The sequence below is a fragment of the Dreissena polymorpha genome, chromosome 10, assembly GCF_020536995.1.
Source record: "Dreissena polymorpha isolate Duluth1 chromosome 10, UMN_Dpol_1.0, whole genome shotgun sequence".
Taxonomy (NCBI): Eukaryota; Metazoa; Mollusca; class Bivalvia; order Myida; family Dreissenidae; genus Dreissena; species Dreissena polymorpha.
The window spans coordinates 26435760-26451682 of record NC_068364.1 but is presented as its reverse complement, the minus strand read 5'-3'; the positions used below and the strand labels follow the sequence as shown (position 1 = coordinate 26451682).

At 37.4% G+C, this 15923-nt stretch overlaps 1 protein-coding gene across 1 annotated transcript in view; it reads left to right on the top strand.

The window, feature by feature from the left end:
• LOC127847281 (neurobeachin-like protein 1) overlaps positions 1–14857 on the top strand; it is a 124093-nt gene extending 109236 nt beyond the window's left edge. The window contains exons 51-57 of the mRNA XM_052379086.1: positions 6331–6440; positions 6783–6955; positions 8016–8110; positions 8365–8481; positions 8989–9150; positions 9516–9664; positions 9956–14857. Coding sequence (XP_052235046.1) covers positions 6331–6440; positions 6783–6955; positions 8016–8110; positions 8365–8481; positions 8989–9150; positions 9516–9664; positions 9956–10097 — 948 coding nt within the window. The 3' untranslated portion in view covers positions 10098–14857. The remainder of the gene's footprint in view (positions 1–6330; positions 6441–6782; positions 6956–8015; positions 8111–8364; positions 8482–8988; positions 9151–9515; positions 9665–9955) is intronic.
• Positions 14858–15923: the final 1066 nt, after the last annotated feature.

Genomic DNA, 15923 nt, shown 5'->3' with positions numbered 1-15923 from the left:
CCATGCTGGGTGTTTTCAGGCGCGAACGACCACGTGCAAAACGTGCTCTTCTAATACATTGCTAGAACGTGCAAAGCATGTTCTTCTAATGTGTTACGAGATCGTGCAAAGTGTATTCTTCTATTGACAGATTGTTTATCATTTGCCATTGTGTGCAATAATGATTTTAATGTTCCGTATGACAATCTAATTGATCGTCATTTTATTTTTCATCTGTTTTCATTTTATTTTTCATCTGTTTTGAATTAAACTTTTGTTTAATTTATGATCTACGGCAGTATTATTATAATTTTCATTATGGTCAAATAATGATTTTATGTGCCGTATGATAATCTGGTCTGTGACCAGTTTATGGTTGGATATGTTTTGCTCTTGTTTTTCATATATTCGACTACATGACGCAGACCATGGATGATAGTTGCAGCATCAGTCACCGGGTATCGGGCACGATGGCGACCGTACTATGCTAAGTCTCTTAGACAGTCGGTCAACGTCAGACCATATGGCGACACCCGTCAGCCGGTCTTTGCCCGATGGCATTGGTCAAGGACATCGATCAATGCCGGACCATTGGCATCCGCCATACGGTCATTATCCGGTGACAACACTGGACATGATATGACCGGTACGTCACCGGGGACGTTGATCACAGACCTTTGATCGACGTCTGACCGTCCGGTCACCGGTCCGGCCATGTCATCGGTTCGGTCCGGTCACCGGTCATGTCACTGGTCCGGTCAGGTCCGGTCATTGATCACCGGTCACCGGTCCGGTCACCGGTCATGTCACCGGTCCGGTCCGGTCATTGATCACCGGTCCGGTCACCGGTCATGTCACCGGTCCGGTCATGTCACCGGTCCGGTCATTGATCACCGGTCCGGTCACCGGTCAACAGTCATCAGTTAGGCCTGCCACCGATAACACCAGTCACAGGTCAAGAAGAAGAACTGGGTCTTCATCATCAGATTATTCTCCTATTCGTCGTCGAATACATCGTCTTCATCAAGGAGTAGGCATCGGACACGCTCTTCTTCGTCGAGCAGTTCTTATCGCCGCGGCTCTCGTAAGCGATCACGTCCTCACTCACGGAGACGGTATTCTAGAAGATCTCGGTCTCAGCGCAGCCGATCCACATCTCGACAGCGCAAAAAGTGAGCGTGGATGGTCGAGTGGCAAAGTCTGGAGACATTTAAAGCCGATCCAGATCTCGACATCGCAGGAAACGAGGACGTCGTCAACCTTCACGAAGACATCATCGGACTTCATTGAGCACAACAGGATAGGTATCGAACATACCTCTCCTTCATTGAGCAGTTCTCGGAGACAATATTGTAGAAGACAATATTTCCAGCGTAGCCGAACAGTATTTTGGCATCGCAGTTATATGGATGTCGCCACTTCTCACGTAGGCGTTAATGAACCTACTGGTCATATCTACGTTCTCCATTTTATTCCTTTAGGAATATCATGTCTCCATTCCACGTGTGATGGTTATTCTTATGGCATCCACACATGTTGCAGTCACCGAGCCGTATTTGTATACGAACACTAGTTCGTTTAACTTTCAGGCTTCGGGATTAGGTGTTCTTTTCTCCACTACGACTACATGGACACTTTATGCCTAGTAATACTGATAATCTACCGTTGTTTTCCGGTAAACATTATCAGATGACTTCGTGGATGGTCATTCTTCTGCACCAGATATTTCCATTCTGACGCAGTTATATTATACCAGTCCCGATCACCGGAAATCGGTCACCATTCATCGGTCATATCACCAATCACTGGTCATCGGTCAGAATAAGTAGTCGTTCATCATCAGCGGAGATGATTTGGTAACGATGGTTACCAAATCATCTCCGCTGACTTGGTTTATGGTTGATTTTCCTAACCATCCATTCTGGTGCTGGTTATGACCTACTAATACTAGAAGATTATGAAATGCCTATATCTGTTATTTCTACTTCTATCTCAACCGGCTACATGCAGACTACTGGTCTTGCAGATAGATCGGCTGAAGTGGGCTCGGAGACTAGCATTGAGGTCAAAAATTACTATTTGACCTCTATTAATTTATGTTCGAGACCCGAAGGATGAATTGTTTTAACCGCCTTTACCTGTCGGCTACAGACTTTGCAGTCAGTGTCACGGAACAGTTGGGACACATTAATGACGCTAGCAGGATTAGCAAGACGACATTTCGTATCGACTTCTGCTTTTCTATTGCTCCTACGACAGTGCATATTTTCAAGCTACTGGAATCAACAAGAGTTCTGATACATAGGATTGCCTATCAGATTGACCGCATAGCGGCTACAGTCTTGTAGATGGCTTGGTAGCTATTGAACTCAGATCTTAGATGCTAGGATCTGGAGGGACCTCATCTTAAAGTTATTCTTCTATTACACTTCTGGCCATAACAGGCCGTCTTCCTATATCTAGTCGTATTCCTTTCGGAATTCGTCCCGGTTAGGAGTTTTGAATTAATGGATTAATCAAGTCAGAATTTAAGACTTCCATGCATTCTACCGGCAAGCGTGGACCCCCTTAAGGTTACTCCTAGGGTTTTCACCTTTTTCTGCCATCACACTTCCGATTCTGGAGGTACCACTGTCAATCATAGTTCCGTACTTCGCAAATCGATGACTTCACGACCTGTGTTATCCAGGATTTTAAATGCGCCTGTTATTGGTTCAAGAAGAGGCTATATTCTGTAGATAGGTCATAAACTTATAAGTGTTAAACACTGTCCTATTCTACCAATGTTCAAGTGTGTTTGGAGTGGGAAAGTTCGGCTTGCCGTGATTTCTTTGCCCACCCATCCTTGACAAATGGTTCCGGTCACCGGTCGGTATTTACCGGTCCGGTCACCGGTCTTCTTGCTGAGACGTCTTTTCTTACGTCCGTTTTAGCTTTATTTTTAAGTTAATTGTATTAATCTCGGGATGATTCAATGACACAGATTTCCATCTTTTTGTCATTATTTACCACTATTCAGTGGTGTCAAGACTAGAAGATTATCTTGGCAAGAATATAGTTTATTCTACCACAACCTTCCTTACATCTTACACAGATGTGAGCAGAGAAGGTTAGGGACGATCACATAGAACAACGTATCTTGATTTTCTCAATTATGTGGTATCTTAATGAATATCACCTGCACATCTACATCTTGATAAGCGAAAATTCTTTTTAGCTGTTTTTCATTTACTACACATTTTCAAGATTCCTTTGTGATGGTTTCAACTATCACACATCGGTCGTGGTTTACTTACAGACACGAGGTGATCATATTATTAACCAGGTTTTCCGAAGGAAAAAACTGGTTATTAGATTGGCGAATGCGGGCGGGCTGGCTGGCTGGCTGGCTGGCGGGCTGGCTGGCTGGCTGGCGGGCTGGCGGAATAAGCTTGTCCGGGCCATAACTATGTCGTTCATTGTCAGATTTTAAAATCATTTGGCACATTTGTTCACCATCATTGGACGGTGTGTCTCGCGAAATAATTACGTCGATATCTCCAAGGTCAAGGTCACACTTTGAGTTCAAAGGTCAAAAATGGCCATAAATGAGCTTGTCCTGGCCATAACTATGTCATTCATTGTGAGATTTTAAAATCATTTGGCACATTTGTTCACCATCATGGGACGGTGTGTCCCACGAAAGAATCACGTCAATATCTCCAATGTCAAGGTCGCCACGACTAAAAATAGATTTAAAAAAAAAAAAAAACTTACAAAGGGGGTTAATTTTTTTTGGTAATTTCAAAAGTTCAGTTTGAGTTTTCTCCCTTTATCAGATTTTTTTTTAACAATGAAAACCTGGTTTTGTGACAATTTTGTCCCTTGTCACTCCTTGTATCTGGAAATCAGGAACTTATTCGTTCTTTGCAAGAAAAACAAATTTTCTCTATCGTCTTACTCATACCAGGTCGTCTCAACGCCCTGTTGGACGTTTTGTCCTGCAGTTCTTTCTGTCGAATTATTTTTCCGTTGGGTTCAAATAATGTAATTGCGCATGCGCGGCAGTGAATTTGCATGGCGTACAAAAATTGATGCATAGTATATCGAAGAATGTTGTTTATCATCAAACGCTAGTAATTAGCGTTATGCGATCGTAGATCGCAGTATATTCCGGTATGCTGAACAACGTCAATAATGCAGTTCACAGAAATCGATCCAGCAGGGTGTGCGATTGTTATACATTCGTCCATTGACGTAAACTGGAATATCTTGCCTTCTTGGTGAGTTTTTGCAATAACTGAGTTTTTGCCATAATTTCATGCAATATACTTAATGAACCATGGGGTTATGGTTCTACGACCTTTTAAGTCCCCTGTACAATTATTTTCAGGAAACTTCTTCACAGGTCAAATATCATATCTAAGAGAGACATATTTTTACTGATCCAAACATGTGCCACTACATGTCTGGCCATTATTTACTTTTAGTTATCTCTACAGAAGAACGTTTTTCTGTTAAAGTTTCAATCCTTGTTACTTGTGCAAGGATAATTCCATTAGAACTGTATGAAGGTTCTATGGAAATTCTTTTTTGACTGGGTATTCGAGAGCATAGTTATTACCTCATCACTCTGCTAGATACATAGAGGTTTTTTTCATCTTTTTATTGATGATAAGAAATGTGTTCTTTTCTTCATCAAAGGATAGAGATTATGTTTTTGTATACCTTGTTTTGTGTAAGTCATCGCAACTCTGTGCTGTCTTACCTATTTTGGAACTGATCCAAACTATGGAACGTCAGCACTATGTTATTCGTTCCTTTACCTTCTTAAGCGGTTTTGACTTGTGTTTCATGTTGGGATGCTTAATGAGCTTCCTATGAACCTTTTTCATCAGGCTTATTAACAGTTCCAATATAATTTTAAGACGGTTTTCCTTCTTATTATGGCTTTTACCATACAGAGAAGTGAAAGTCATGCTTTTTCTGTTGAATACGACCAATTCCAGTTGGATCTAATGTCGTCTTCACTTTGTTGTGTCAGCCAGGATTCCTTGCTAAATATCAAGTCCTCTATATGGCTTCTACCTTCAAGTTTCCAAGTTTTTCTTCAACTGGTAGTCATGAAGATGAGGATAAACTTCTATGGGCAATCAGGGCTTTGAAGTTCTATCTCAGCAGTGTTAGTCGGAAGTCCATTCGAGGTTCTCAAAAGACACTCTTTATTTCCCTAAAAAGGGGGGGGGAGATGTGTCTGCGGCTTCTATTTCTCGGGGTTAGACCTCGACTAAGGAAAGTTACTCTTATCTCTATCTAAGGATTCATTCCTTTTTAGGATCTGACCGCATGAATTAAGAGCTCTGTCTTTTTTGTGGGCATATATTAATCACACCCCACTTTTTGACGTGTTCTAAGGTGTTTTTTTCTGGATGAATCCGACCACCTTTGTCATCTTTTTATCTTCGTTTTCTGAAGTGCCAACATTACAATTTGTATATGTTTGGGCTTGTTGTTGTTTCACTTACGGTAGTGTCTTCTTTACGACATAGACATATTACTTTGTCCGAGAAGTCATAATTAATACCGTTTTAACGAAGATTACTTGATAACCCTTGTTTAGGGTTTTGCTATCATTAGCTGATAACCCTGTTTATTGGTTCTACTGTGTTGGGAAAATATATACGAACCTTCCCACCGCAGCTGCAAAATCAGCATGAGATAACAGGTCAGTATTTATGACATTAAAACAAATTTTTAAAATAAAATTCATTTGAATTATTAAATACTTACCTGCTATCGGTAAGTCCCACCTCCCACCCCGCTATTTGATTAATATTTTTGTATATATATTGAAAGAATATTGAGGGTTGGTTACCGATTTTTGGCTAGGTTGCATTGCACTATGTTTAACCTGGCCTGTATTACGGTATTGAGGTGGCGGATTCCCAGATAAAATTCCGGATGACTTAATTCCCCTTGAAAAGGAGAAGCATGAGATAACAGGTAAGTATTTAATAATTAAAATGAATTTTATTTAAAAAAATTGTTTTAATAAGCTTTAAGCTTTCTATGCAATCAAGCTTAAATAAAAAGGTATACGCTGAATTAAAATAAGTGTGCTGTCTTTTGCCTTAGACAGTGCATCAATGTATGACTTCAACAGTGACCTTTGACCTTAGGCTGTGGACTAAGGTGGGAATTCAGTAGATTTTAATATTTTGCCTCCAGTGTGCCTAAGGTCTGACTTCAGAAGTGTGTGACCTTTTAACTTAGGCACTTAAGTCTGACATCCGTATTGTATAACCTTAAGGTTTAGACTGTGCAAAAGGTCTGACTTAAGAAATGTTTGACCTTTGACCTATTATTTTCAAGGTCACAGTGAGTTCAGAGGGCATCTTAGGCTTTCACGGGTGGCTGCCGTATGAGAAGGCCATCTCTAACTACTTTACGTTCGATAAAGATCCATCTGTAACAAACCATAAGTAAGCTCGTTTTGTTTGTGTGGATTTAATAAAATAGCAAATATCAATGTACATTTTTTTACTGTTGATATGACATGCAGAAATGCTGTATTATAATTTTTATATCGGCATGAAATTGTGTTGATTTTCAAAAAATGACTTTAAATTAATAGATTTCCGATTTGTGAAATAAAAGTGAGGAATTTAAGTGTGTCATTTTCCTATGTGTTTTTGTTAATTTTTTGCATAGGACAACCTATAAAATCATTAAACATGAATGTTCAAAGAATAATAATGAGTTTACAGATATACAAATACATTTGGTCACTTCAGTTCTTATTTTTGGATGTCACACCATTACAGAACCAGGAAGCGTTTCAGCACACAATTTGCTCCGGGTTTGAAGGTTACACCCAACATGTTTGTGGTTACACACGACTGTAAACTGATGATCAGCGGCGGACACTGGGACAACAGTCTGCAGGTGTACCATATCGGGAAGAACAAACGCCTGGCGCATATCTGTAGACACATAGGTGAGTACCCACAGACACAGTGGTAAATATCTGTAGGCACATAGGTTAGTATCCACATACACATTGGTAAATATCAGTAGACACATTGATGAGTACCAACAGACACATTGGTAAATATCTGTAGACACATAGGTGAGTACCCACAGACACATTGGTAAATATCTGTAGACACATAGGTGAGTACCCACAGACACAGAGGTAAATATCTGTAGACACATGGGTGAGTTCCCACAGACACATTGGTAAATATCTGTAGACACATAGATGAGTACCCACAAATACATTGGTAAATATCTGTAGACACATAGGTGATTACCCACAGACACATTGTTAAATATCTGTACACACATAGGTGAGTACCCACAGACACATTTGTAAATATCTGTAGACACATAGGTGAGTATACACAGACACATTGGTAAATATCTGTAGACATATAGGTGAGTACCCACAGACACATTGGTACATATCTGTAGACAAATAGGTTAGTACCTTCAGACACATTGTTAAATATCTATACACACATAGGTGAGTACCCACAGACACATTTGTAAATATCTGTAGACACATAGGTGAGTATACACAGACACATTGGTAAATATCTTTAGACACATAGGTGAGTACCCACAGACACATTGGTACATCTCTATAGACACATAGATAAGTACCCACAGACACATTGGTAAATATCTGTAGACACATGGGTTAGTACCCACAGACACATTGGTAAATATCTGTAGACACATGGGTTAGTACCCACAGACACATTGGTAAATATCTGTTGACTCATAGGTGAGTACCCACAGACACATTGGTAAATATCTTTAGACACATATGTGAGTACCCTCAGACACATTGGTAAATATCTGTAGACACATACTAGTTGGTGAATATACACAGACACATTGGTAAATATCTGTAGACACAAATCCACTTGTCTTAGAAGGTGTCGTCCCTGATTATCTTGTGTGGACTGCACAGGCTTATCTGGGACAAAACTTTATGCGCATGCATTAAGCCCAGTTTTTTACAGATTGAGGCTCATGATGTTGTATTTCAGACATTGTGACCTGCCTCGCCCTTGATTACTGTGGCAGCCATCTTATCTCTGGTTCAAGGGACACAACTTGCATAATCTGGCATATAGAGCAGCAGGTGAGAGTGACTTCCCCTGCACTAGTTATGACTCCCCATGTGATTTAGAAGCACAAACATAGTCTATTTAAATTGTGTTGCAAACTGATATGATACACCATTTACTGTAAATAGGCGGAGATTGCATGTGTGCACAATTTGTTTTCTGAATGTATCAATTGTCAGAATTACCTGTACTAATGCATCCCTGAAAGAATGGCCTTTAATTTGATTACAAACACTTCAAAGGGTTAAATTAAAATTATATTTCACAGGGTGGAGTGTGCGTAAACATATCACCAAAGCCATTGCAAACGCTTTACGGCCATGACAACGAAGTCTCAGCTGTCCACATCTCCTCTGAACTCGATCTCGCAGTCTCCGCTAGCAAGGTGGGTCCACAGTAAACTGGTTTATTGATAATAAACAACTGTTTGACCCCATACTAGACTGGTCTATTGAAAATATAGATCTGCTTAACCCTTATTGAATGATGTATACAAAGCTGTACATCTCGGTTGATAGTGTTTTAAATGGCACGGTTACACCATTAATTGTGCAAACAAAATAGAATACTTTTGTCTTCAAGTTGCATTTTGTCAGCGGTAAAATATGCCGCAACATTGGTTACACACTTTCAACATGTCTGCAGTATGTGAATATGGAATAGGACATCTAAGTGTCCCAAAATGGCCCAGTGTTTTTCCATTACTAATATGGGACGAAACTTTCTGCTTTTGATGTATTTTATGTTTAATCAAAGTCTGATCTTAGTATAAATCAATTTGAGGCTTAAAGGGGCAAACCTGATTAATCTTGGACAAAACTTTTTATTTAGCCCATTTTTCTGACAATGAGGTTCACTTTATTGGCTTGATTGACAAATTCTTGACCTACAGGATGGTACGGTGATGATGCACACAGTCCGTAAGGGGAACTTCATCAGAACGCTGCGACCAGAGTGCCGTGTGGGATGTAGCCTTGACATTCCTGTGATTGCTGTCAACGACATGGGGCAAGTCATCGTCTACTCGCGAGAATCTCAACCTGTCAATACTAAAGTAAGTGATCAGGCTTATGTCTACTGAAGTGAACCCTTTATCAAGTCCGGGGTAGCTCAGTCAGTATAAACTTATTTATTTAAGTGTGATTGCATCGAACGCGTGCAGCTTTTTGACACACTCGATTCTGTTTATTATCCAAGTCATGTCAGAGTGCTGAAGTTTTTTCAGATGTTGAAGAATAATTGTTATTCATGGACAATTAATTTTTGGTGATTTCATGGGTTGAATGATCCAAGAATTTACTCCCAACAAATCACAAAATCACATGACCTACCAGGCCTATGGCAAGCATGGTATGTTGTGTCCTGCATGACAAAATATCTTTCTGATTCAGGAGGACTTAACTCTTCACTTATTTTCAGGACGAGTTAACTCTTCACTTGTTTTCCCTCAACGGCAAGCTCCTCTGCACACGGACTGTCAATTCAAACATTGGTCACATGATCTGCAAGGGAGAGCACCTGATTACTGGGGACGACCAAGGAAACATAACTGTGTATGAACTGTTCAGGTAGGAAACACTTTTTGTTATGGCATGCCTTTATAAAAGACATCACACTGTTTAAGGCTTAAGACTTGTCCATGCAGTATATAAGAGGAAAAAGCAACAATTCAATAGAAAGTAAATGATATTGACAATCATAAATCCAGTTTTACACCAGTTGCAACAAGGCGTGTCACTGGCTTAAATGAGAACGTGATGTTTTGTTATCCATAGTGAATTGAGTTGGACACGTCAATTCCTTTTTTTGTTGTTTTCAGTCAATGACTCTGTCCCTTTAGTGTACAATTCTATTTTTAGATTACGTCAGCTGACCTCTCTACCTCTGTATGTGCCGGTTCACTGCCTGGCTATTACCAATGGCAACAGTCATATCTTGGCGGGCCTGCGTGATGGAAAACTGATCATCATCGGCATCAAGTCGCCAAACGAAGTTCGCTAAGACCTCCTCCAACAGATTTATATTTTAAAAAAATAGTCCCATTAAAGTTTGCTTTTGGCAAGTTACCAAAAAGTGTGTGACAAGTCTTGTATTGAATGTGAAACAGGTGTGTTTAAAAATGTCTATATAAGGTAAACTAACTTGCCACTCAATCCTAGATGGTTGAATTGGTTAAAAAATAGTCTGTTCACTTTTGATTGTGGCAAGATTCTTAAAACTGTGATTTGTCCACTTTAAGCGTTAAGATGCTAAAAAAGATAGTCCCTTCATGTCTGCTTTTTACGTATTACATACACTGGGTTTTGTGTAAAAATATGTTCAGGTGGACATAATAGTACCTTCTTTTTTGCTTGGTTTTATAATAGTGCATAATTTTGCCAATGTCCGGTTATGAAAACCTTGTTTATTTTTTCTCAAGGAGTTGATATACATGTAGTTACTTCAGGTAAAAAACAAATCATTGGGCAGTATTTAGTGTTTTTCCCAGGCCATTTTAGCGTGGCGAAAAGCCACGCCGCCCTCCCGGATCGCCACGCTGCCCTTTTTAAAGGCAAATTTCGCCACGCGCCCTTTTTTTCAAAGGCAAATTTCGCCACGAAATTTGCCTTACGATCTAACTTGGTCCGCAAAATCAGCTTCCTTGATTGTCTGTGACGCTCCGACTGTGCTTGATTTACTCGAGAGGCGTCAACGTCTAATCGACTATATTTAATTGAGCAGATTTAATCTATAACAGTGCGCGATTAGGTCTTACTGGCTGCCCCAAAGCTGTGAATTAGTCATGCGTGAATAACCCCGTGTCAGTATCAATCGATAATGCCGGAGGCTATGTTATACCAAGCGCACTTTTCGCTCGGCAATGTGTACCCTCCACGACATAATCATTACTTCGGAGACATTTGATGAAAAACTCGATGTTATTCTTGTGGCAATTGTGCTTTGCATGCATTATTCAGTTATATCAAAACATATTTTTTTACGCATAATTACTTTTAAATTCACAAACAAATTTATTCTTTATCTATTTCGTCTTTAAGATAATTAGATCTAATTATTGAAATAATTACCGAGACGTATACCAATTTAACAAAATACTAATCGCGTATACGATTTAACGTTGCTATGCGCACCTGTCGCTTACATCATTTGACATTTTATCAACATGGCGGACTATACAGAATTAAATTGTGACTCGGCAAAAATGGCAAATAACGTCGTAAACGATCGAACTAACGATGGAGATTATACATTAAGAAGGAATAAATGAAATGTCTGTGATAATCAACGATGCATAAAAATGTTTTAGATAGCAACAGCATAATTTATTTATTTGTAATCTACTAGGTGGATGTATGTCACGGAAACGAGTGTTTGCATATTGTTAGAGATCAATTATCTCGCAATGTTATTTTAAACATCTGTCGAGATTATTGTTAGAAAATGGGATAAGACAAACATGGTTTCATTTATATGTTAGTGGATCTGTGTATAATCAGATTCATATGCATATATTGCTTTATTATGTTTGTCGTGCTGTACAGTTTATTGAAACAGCATGGAACTTAAATGTTCATTGCAAGGTAAATATATTAATATAAATCATAGTAAGTTAAATACATCTATTACCATTAAATGTGCTTGTTTATATGTTATTTTTTCCACAACTGCTTCGTGGAGCAAATAACATGGAACGTTTTTGCCCTTTTTTGCCTAAACTGCGCGCTAAAATGCCCTTTTTGAAAGTAATGCGCCATGCCCCTTTGACCTCCTGGGAAAAACACTACAGTATTATGCCATTTTGTGCTTGGAGAATCTCGCTACTTCTGGATGGAAAATGAAAGTTTGACAATGGTTTCAGACAAAGCTCAACAGTAGCTGAGAGCAGTTCAGTTCACTGAAGTCTCAGATGAAAATTTGTTGACGGTTGGCCTTGTTGTTTAAGTATTTGGGTTTGGGAAGAAAAGTGCTTTTTACAAAATTGGCATCGGAAAAGAGTATTTTAATGTCTGAATGATTTAGTTTAAACTAATTGCACAATGTGTGAGGGGTTTTGTGTAATATGATTTTGGCGTTTTTACTATTATTTTTGAACATCAAGTGTTAACATTTAAAAAATAGCCCCTTTATGTCTGCATGTGATATATTAGAGAAATTGGGTTTTGTTTCAGCGGAAAATAAAAGTAACTCCTTTTTGTGTATGTTTTATAAAAGTGCATAATTTTTACAATGTCGGCTTGTGAAAATCTTGTTTATTTCCTAAGGTGGTCAAATAGTTTCTTCAGTTCAGTTAGCAACAAATAATTGGGCAGAAATATGCCCCTTTTTGTGAATTGAGAATTCTGGCCAATTCTGTCTAATTTTATTTTACTTTCTGAATGATTTAGTTAAAACTAGTTGCACAATGCCTCTGAATTGTTAAGGGTTTTGTGTAGTATATTTTTGGCGTATTTACTACTGTGGCATTAACCAGCATTAGATTGGTTTTGATGTTACCCATAGAAAAACCCTAATTTGATTATCATTTCAATTTGTCTGGCTAATCACCAACAATTTGCTCAATGACATTGCTGCAGTAAACTTTGTTACTGTCTTACAGCCAAAATCTATATATACTATAAAAATATTGCCAAAACACATGTTTATAGTTCTGTTGATGCATATGTATATGTTGATATTTTGATTACATATCCATAGCCATTGTAAATGGCAATAAAAAGTGTTAATTATACAATTATGTACTAATTTTTGTTAATAGTTTATATGCCCGTGTTCCTCGTTGAATTCGGCTGTGCTGTTCTTCTCTTTATTCATATCACAAATATTATATATTATTTAAATGTATACAAAGTATTTGTGATAAAGTATGAGGTCTTATTCAAAGTAAGTGTGATCAAGTGTGGGGCCTTATACAAAGTATGTGTGATCAAGTGTGGGGCCTTATACAAAGTATGTGTGATTTAGTGTCAGGCCTTATACAAAATATGTGTGATTTAGTGTCAGGCCTTATACAAAATAAGTGTGATTAAGAGTTATAATTGCTTTGAAACATTGATAAAAAGATTTGTTGTTTAGATCGATGTGTTTCAGATTTGTTAACTTAAAACTGTTTTATACTAACGTGGCATTACATACTAAATCTTTTAAGATACCACAATCTTCAAGAAGATTGTGTGTTTAGAGAATGCAACAATAGCAATGCAAATGATTGTTAGAAATACATGTTTTTTGTTATTATGCACCTTTTGAAGAAGTGTGATTGAGTCCCTATTTACTTTTCATTTTGATGTTAAAGGTAAAGGTGTTATTAACATGAAATTCAATGAACAACAAAATAACTTGTTTTTTGAAGGGCAAGTTTAATATCTAAGCATAAGATTTCTTACTGAATACATATTGTAATTATGTACACGAGATTACAAATTGTATCATACTCTGTTATTATTTACATAGAGGTCATAATGGGTTCTTTTTTTGTTCATTTGTTGACTAAATCTGACTGTTAATTTGTTGTGTGTTTGTTTGTCAAAATGAAGCCATAATTTCACGATATTTTGGTATTCTGTTAGACTTTGTCCAGAGAAATCTCCACAAATACCTGAATAATGTATGTGAATTATCGTTATAAAATGTTTATATTGACACAAGACTGTTTTAGCATAAATATTTTCTTTCATTTTCTTTTACTCTACTAAAACAATTGCTTGAATTACATGAATGTTTAAATGGTCAGTAAAATTATGTTCCTATTTTTATAATTAGTAGTTCTTCTTGAATGCTCTGAGCTTTTATAAGAACATACGTACAGCTCCGGACCGGAGGGTCAATAGCTGGGAGTTGGATTATTGCAACTATTATAATTAGTAGATATAATAGACTGTTTCTTGACAAATATGAACCTTATTCTTGGAAAACTGGGCTTAATGCATGAACGTACAACGTCATCCCAGATTAGCCTGTTTTGTTGGCACAGGCGAATCAGGGAAGACGTTTTCCTTCTCAAATTGATTTTTGCTAACAAGAGAATAACTTCAAACGAAAATACCATACAAGCAGAAAGTGCCTTCCGTGATTAGCCGGTCTGGACGGGGAAGACACTTTATGCATATGCCTTAAGACCAGTTTTGTCCAGAACGCAGCACATTTAGAAATTGATTGAAAGAAAAATCCGGTTACACTAATGGTAGGCTATCTGACACTATTTTACTGACACTATTTTGTGTATAGATTAGATTATATTTAAGTTATCTCTTTACTACTTAGATACTTATTTTCACGCATTTGTAGTCCCTTAGAAAATTATATTTAATTTAAAATCTTCTTTACTAGATTCAATATTTTAAAGGATGCATTTCCAACCCTCAGATGAGCAGCAAACAACATAAAACCAAAAAAGACTGCGAGTTACTGTTCTGGTTTTATGCTGTTTGCACATAACCATTTTCGGTTTGCTTCTAAGTTGGAAAGGGCTAAAGTAATTACCTTGTTTTCTCAGTAAACAAAATCTGTGATATTTTATTAACAAAAATAAAGTACAAAACAAAGTACCAATTAAATTCTAGGCAAATTAAATTGTTGTATCACATCAATGTAAAAGTAATATTTAGTAGCTTTATTGTTAACGTCTACTTGTATAACGTGATTGATTTACACAGTATGTGTATAAATGATAAATGATGGTCTATGTATATCCTGGTATATCATCTTGTGCAATATGTAACCAAGTTTTGTCACAGAATAAAATATATTTATCTTTTCAAAAACTCTCCATTTTATGACACATTTTTGTATCACAGACATGGGAGAAAATGTGTGTGCACACGTTGAAACTTCTCCACATAAATATATTAACCTTGTTCTTGGAAAATTTGGTTTCAGCATACTAGGCTTATCAGTGGCAACACATTTCGCTTGTATGCAATTTTCTTTTAAAGATAAAAATAAAAATTTACTATAGAAGGAAAGTGGCATCCCTGATATGCTCTTACATTCAGCCAATTTTCCTAAAACGAGACTCACTTCAGCACACATCTTTTGATCTATTGCATGTCCTTAGAAGTGAGTTGTGAAGTGTGAAATCACAAGACATCAAATTGATAAATTCTTTAAAATAAAAATCCTTACATCAGTCATTATTAAAAAAACATCAATATCAAATATATATGAATACATAACATTTGACTACAAAGCTGCTTCTGTTGAAATGAGTCTTAATATTGGAAAAAAAGACTTAATGCATGTGTGTTAAGTGTCGTCCAAGATAAGCCTATGCAGTCCACACAGGCTCATCAGGGACGATTCTTTCTGACTAAACTTGATCTTCAGTTTGAAGAGACTTTCTTTAAACGAAATAACATTTAAGCGGACAATGTTATCCCTGACTATTCTGTGTGGACTGCACAGGCTTAGCTAGGAAAACACTTTAAACGCATGTATTTAGCCCAGTTTTTCGAGACCAATGCTCTATGCATTCTCAAAGTCACCCACTTATGGTTAGACTTACAGGTACTTGTTCACAGATTTTCGTTTTTTCAAAACATACCATTATCCAGTAGATATAAAAAGTGAAAGTTATACATTATTGTATATTTTCAGTGAGAACACTAATACTGAATGCAAATTTCTTTTTTAAGTTCATATTAGTAGACTGTAAAAACACTTATTTTTGTTAGCATTCAATTTTTTTTGGGGGGGTGGTCCCCAAAAATGACTCCCTAGACATGCATCTTCGTGTATTTAATTTGTGGATTGGTTGAACCTACCAAATCAACAAAAATGTATGTCTCACTAATAACGATGATTTTACAGCATGATGTGAACATCGAACAA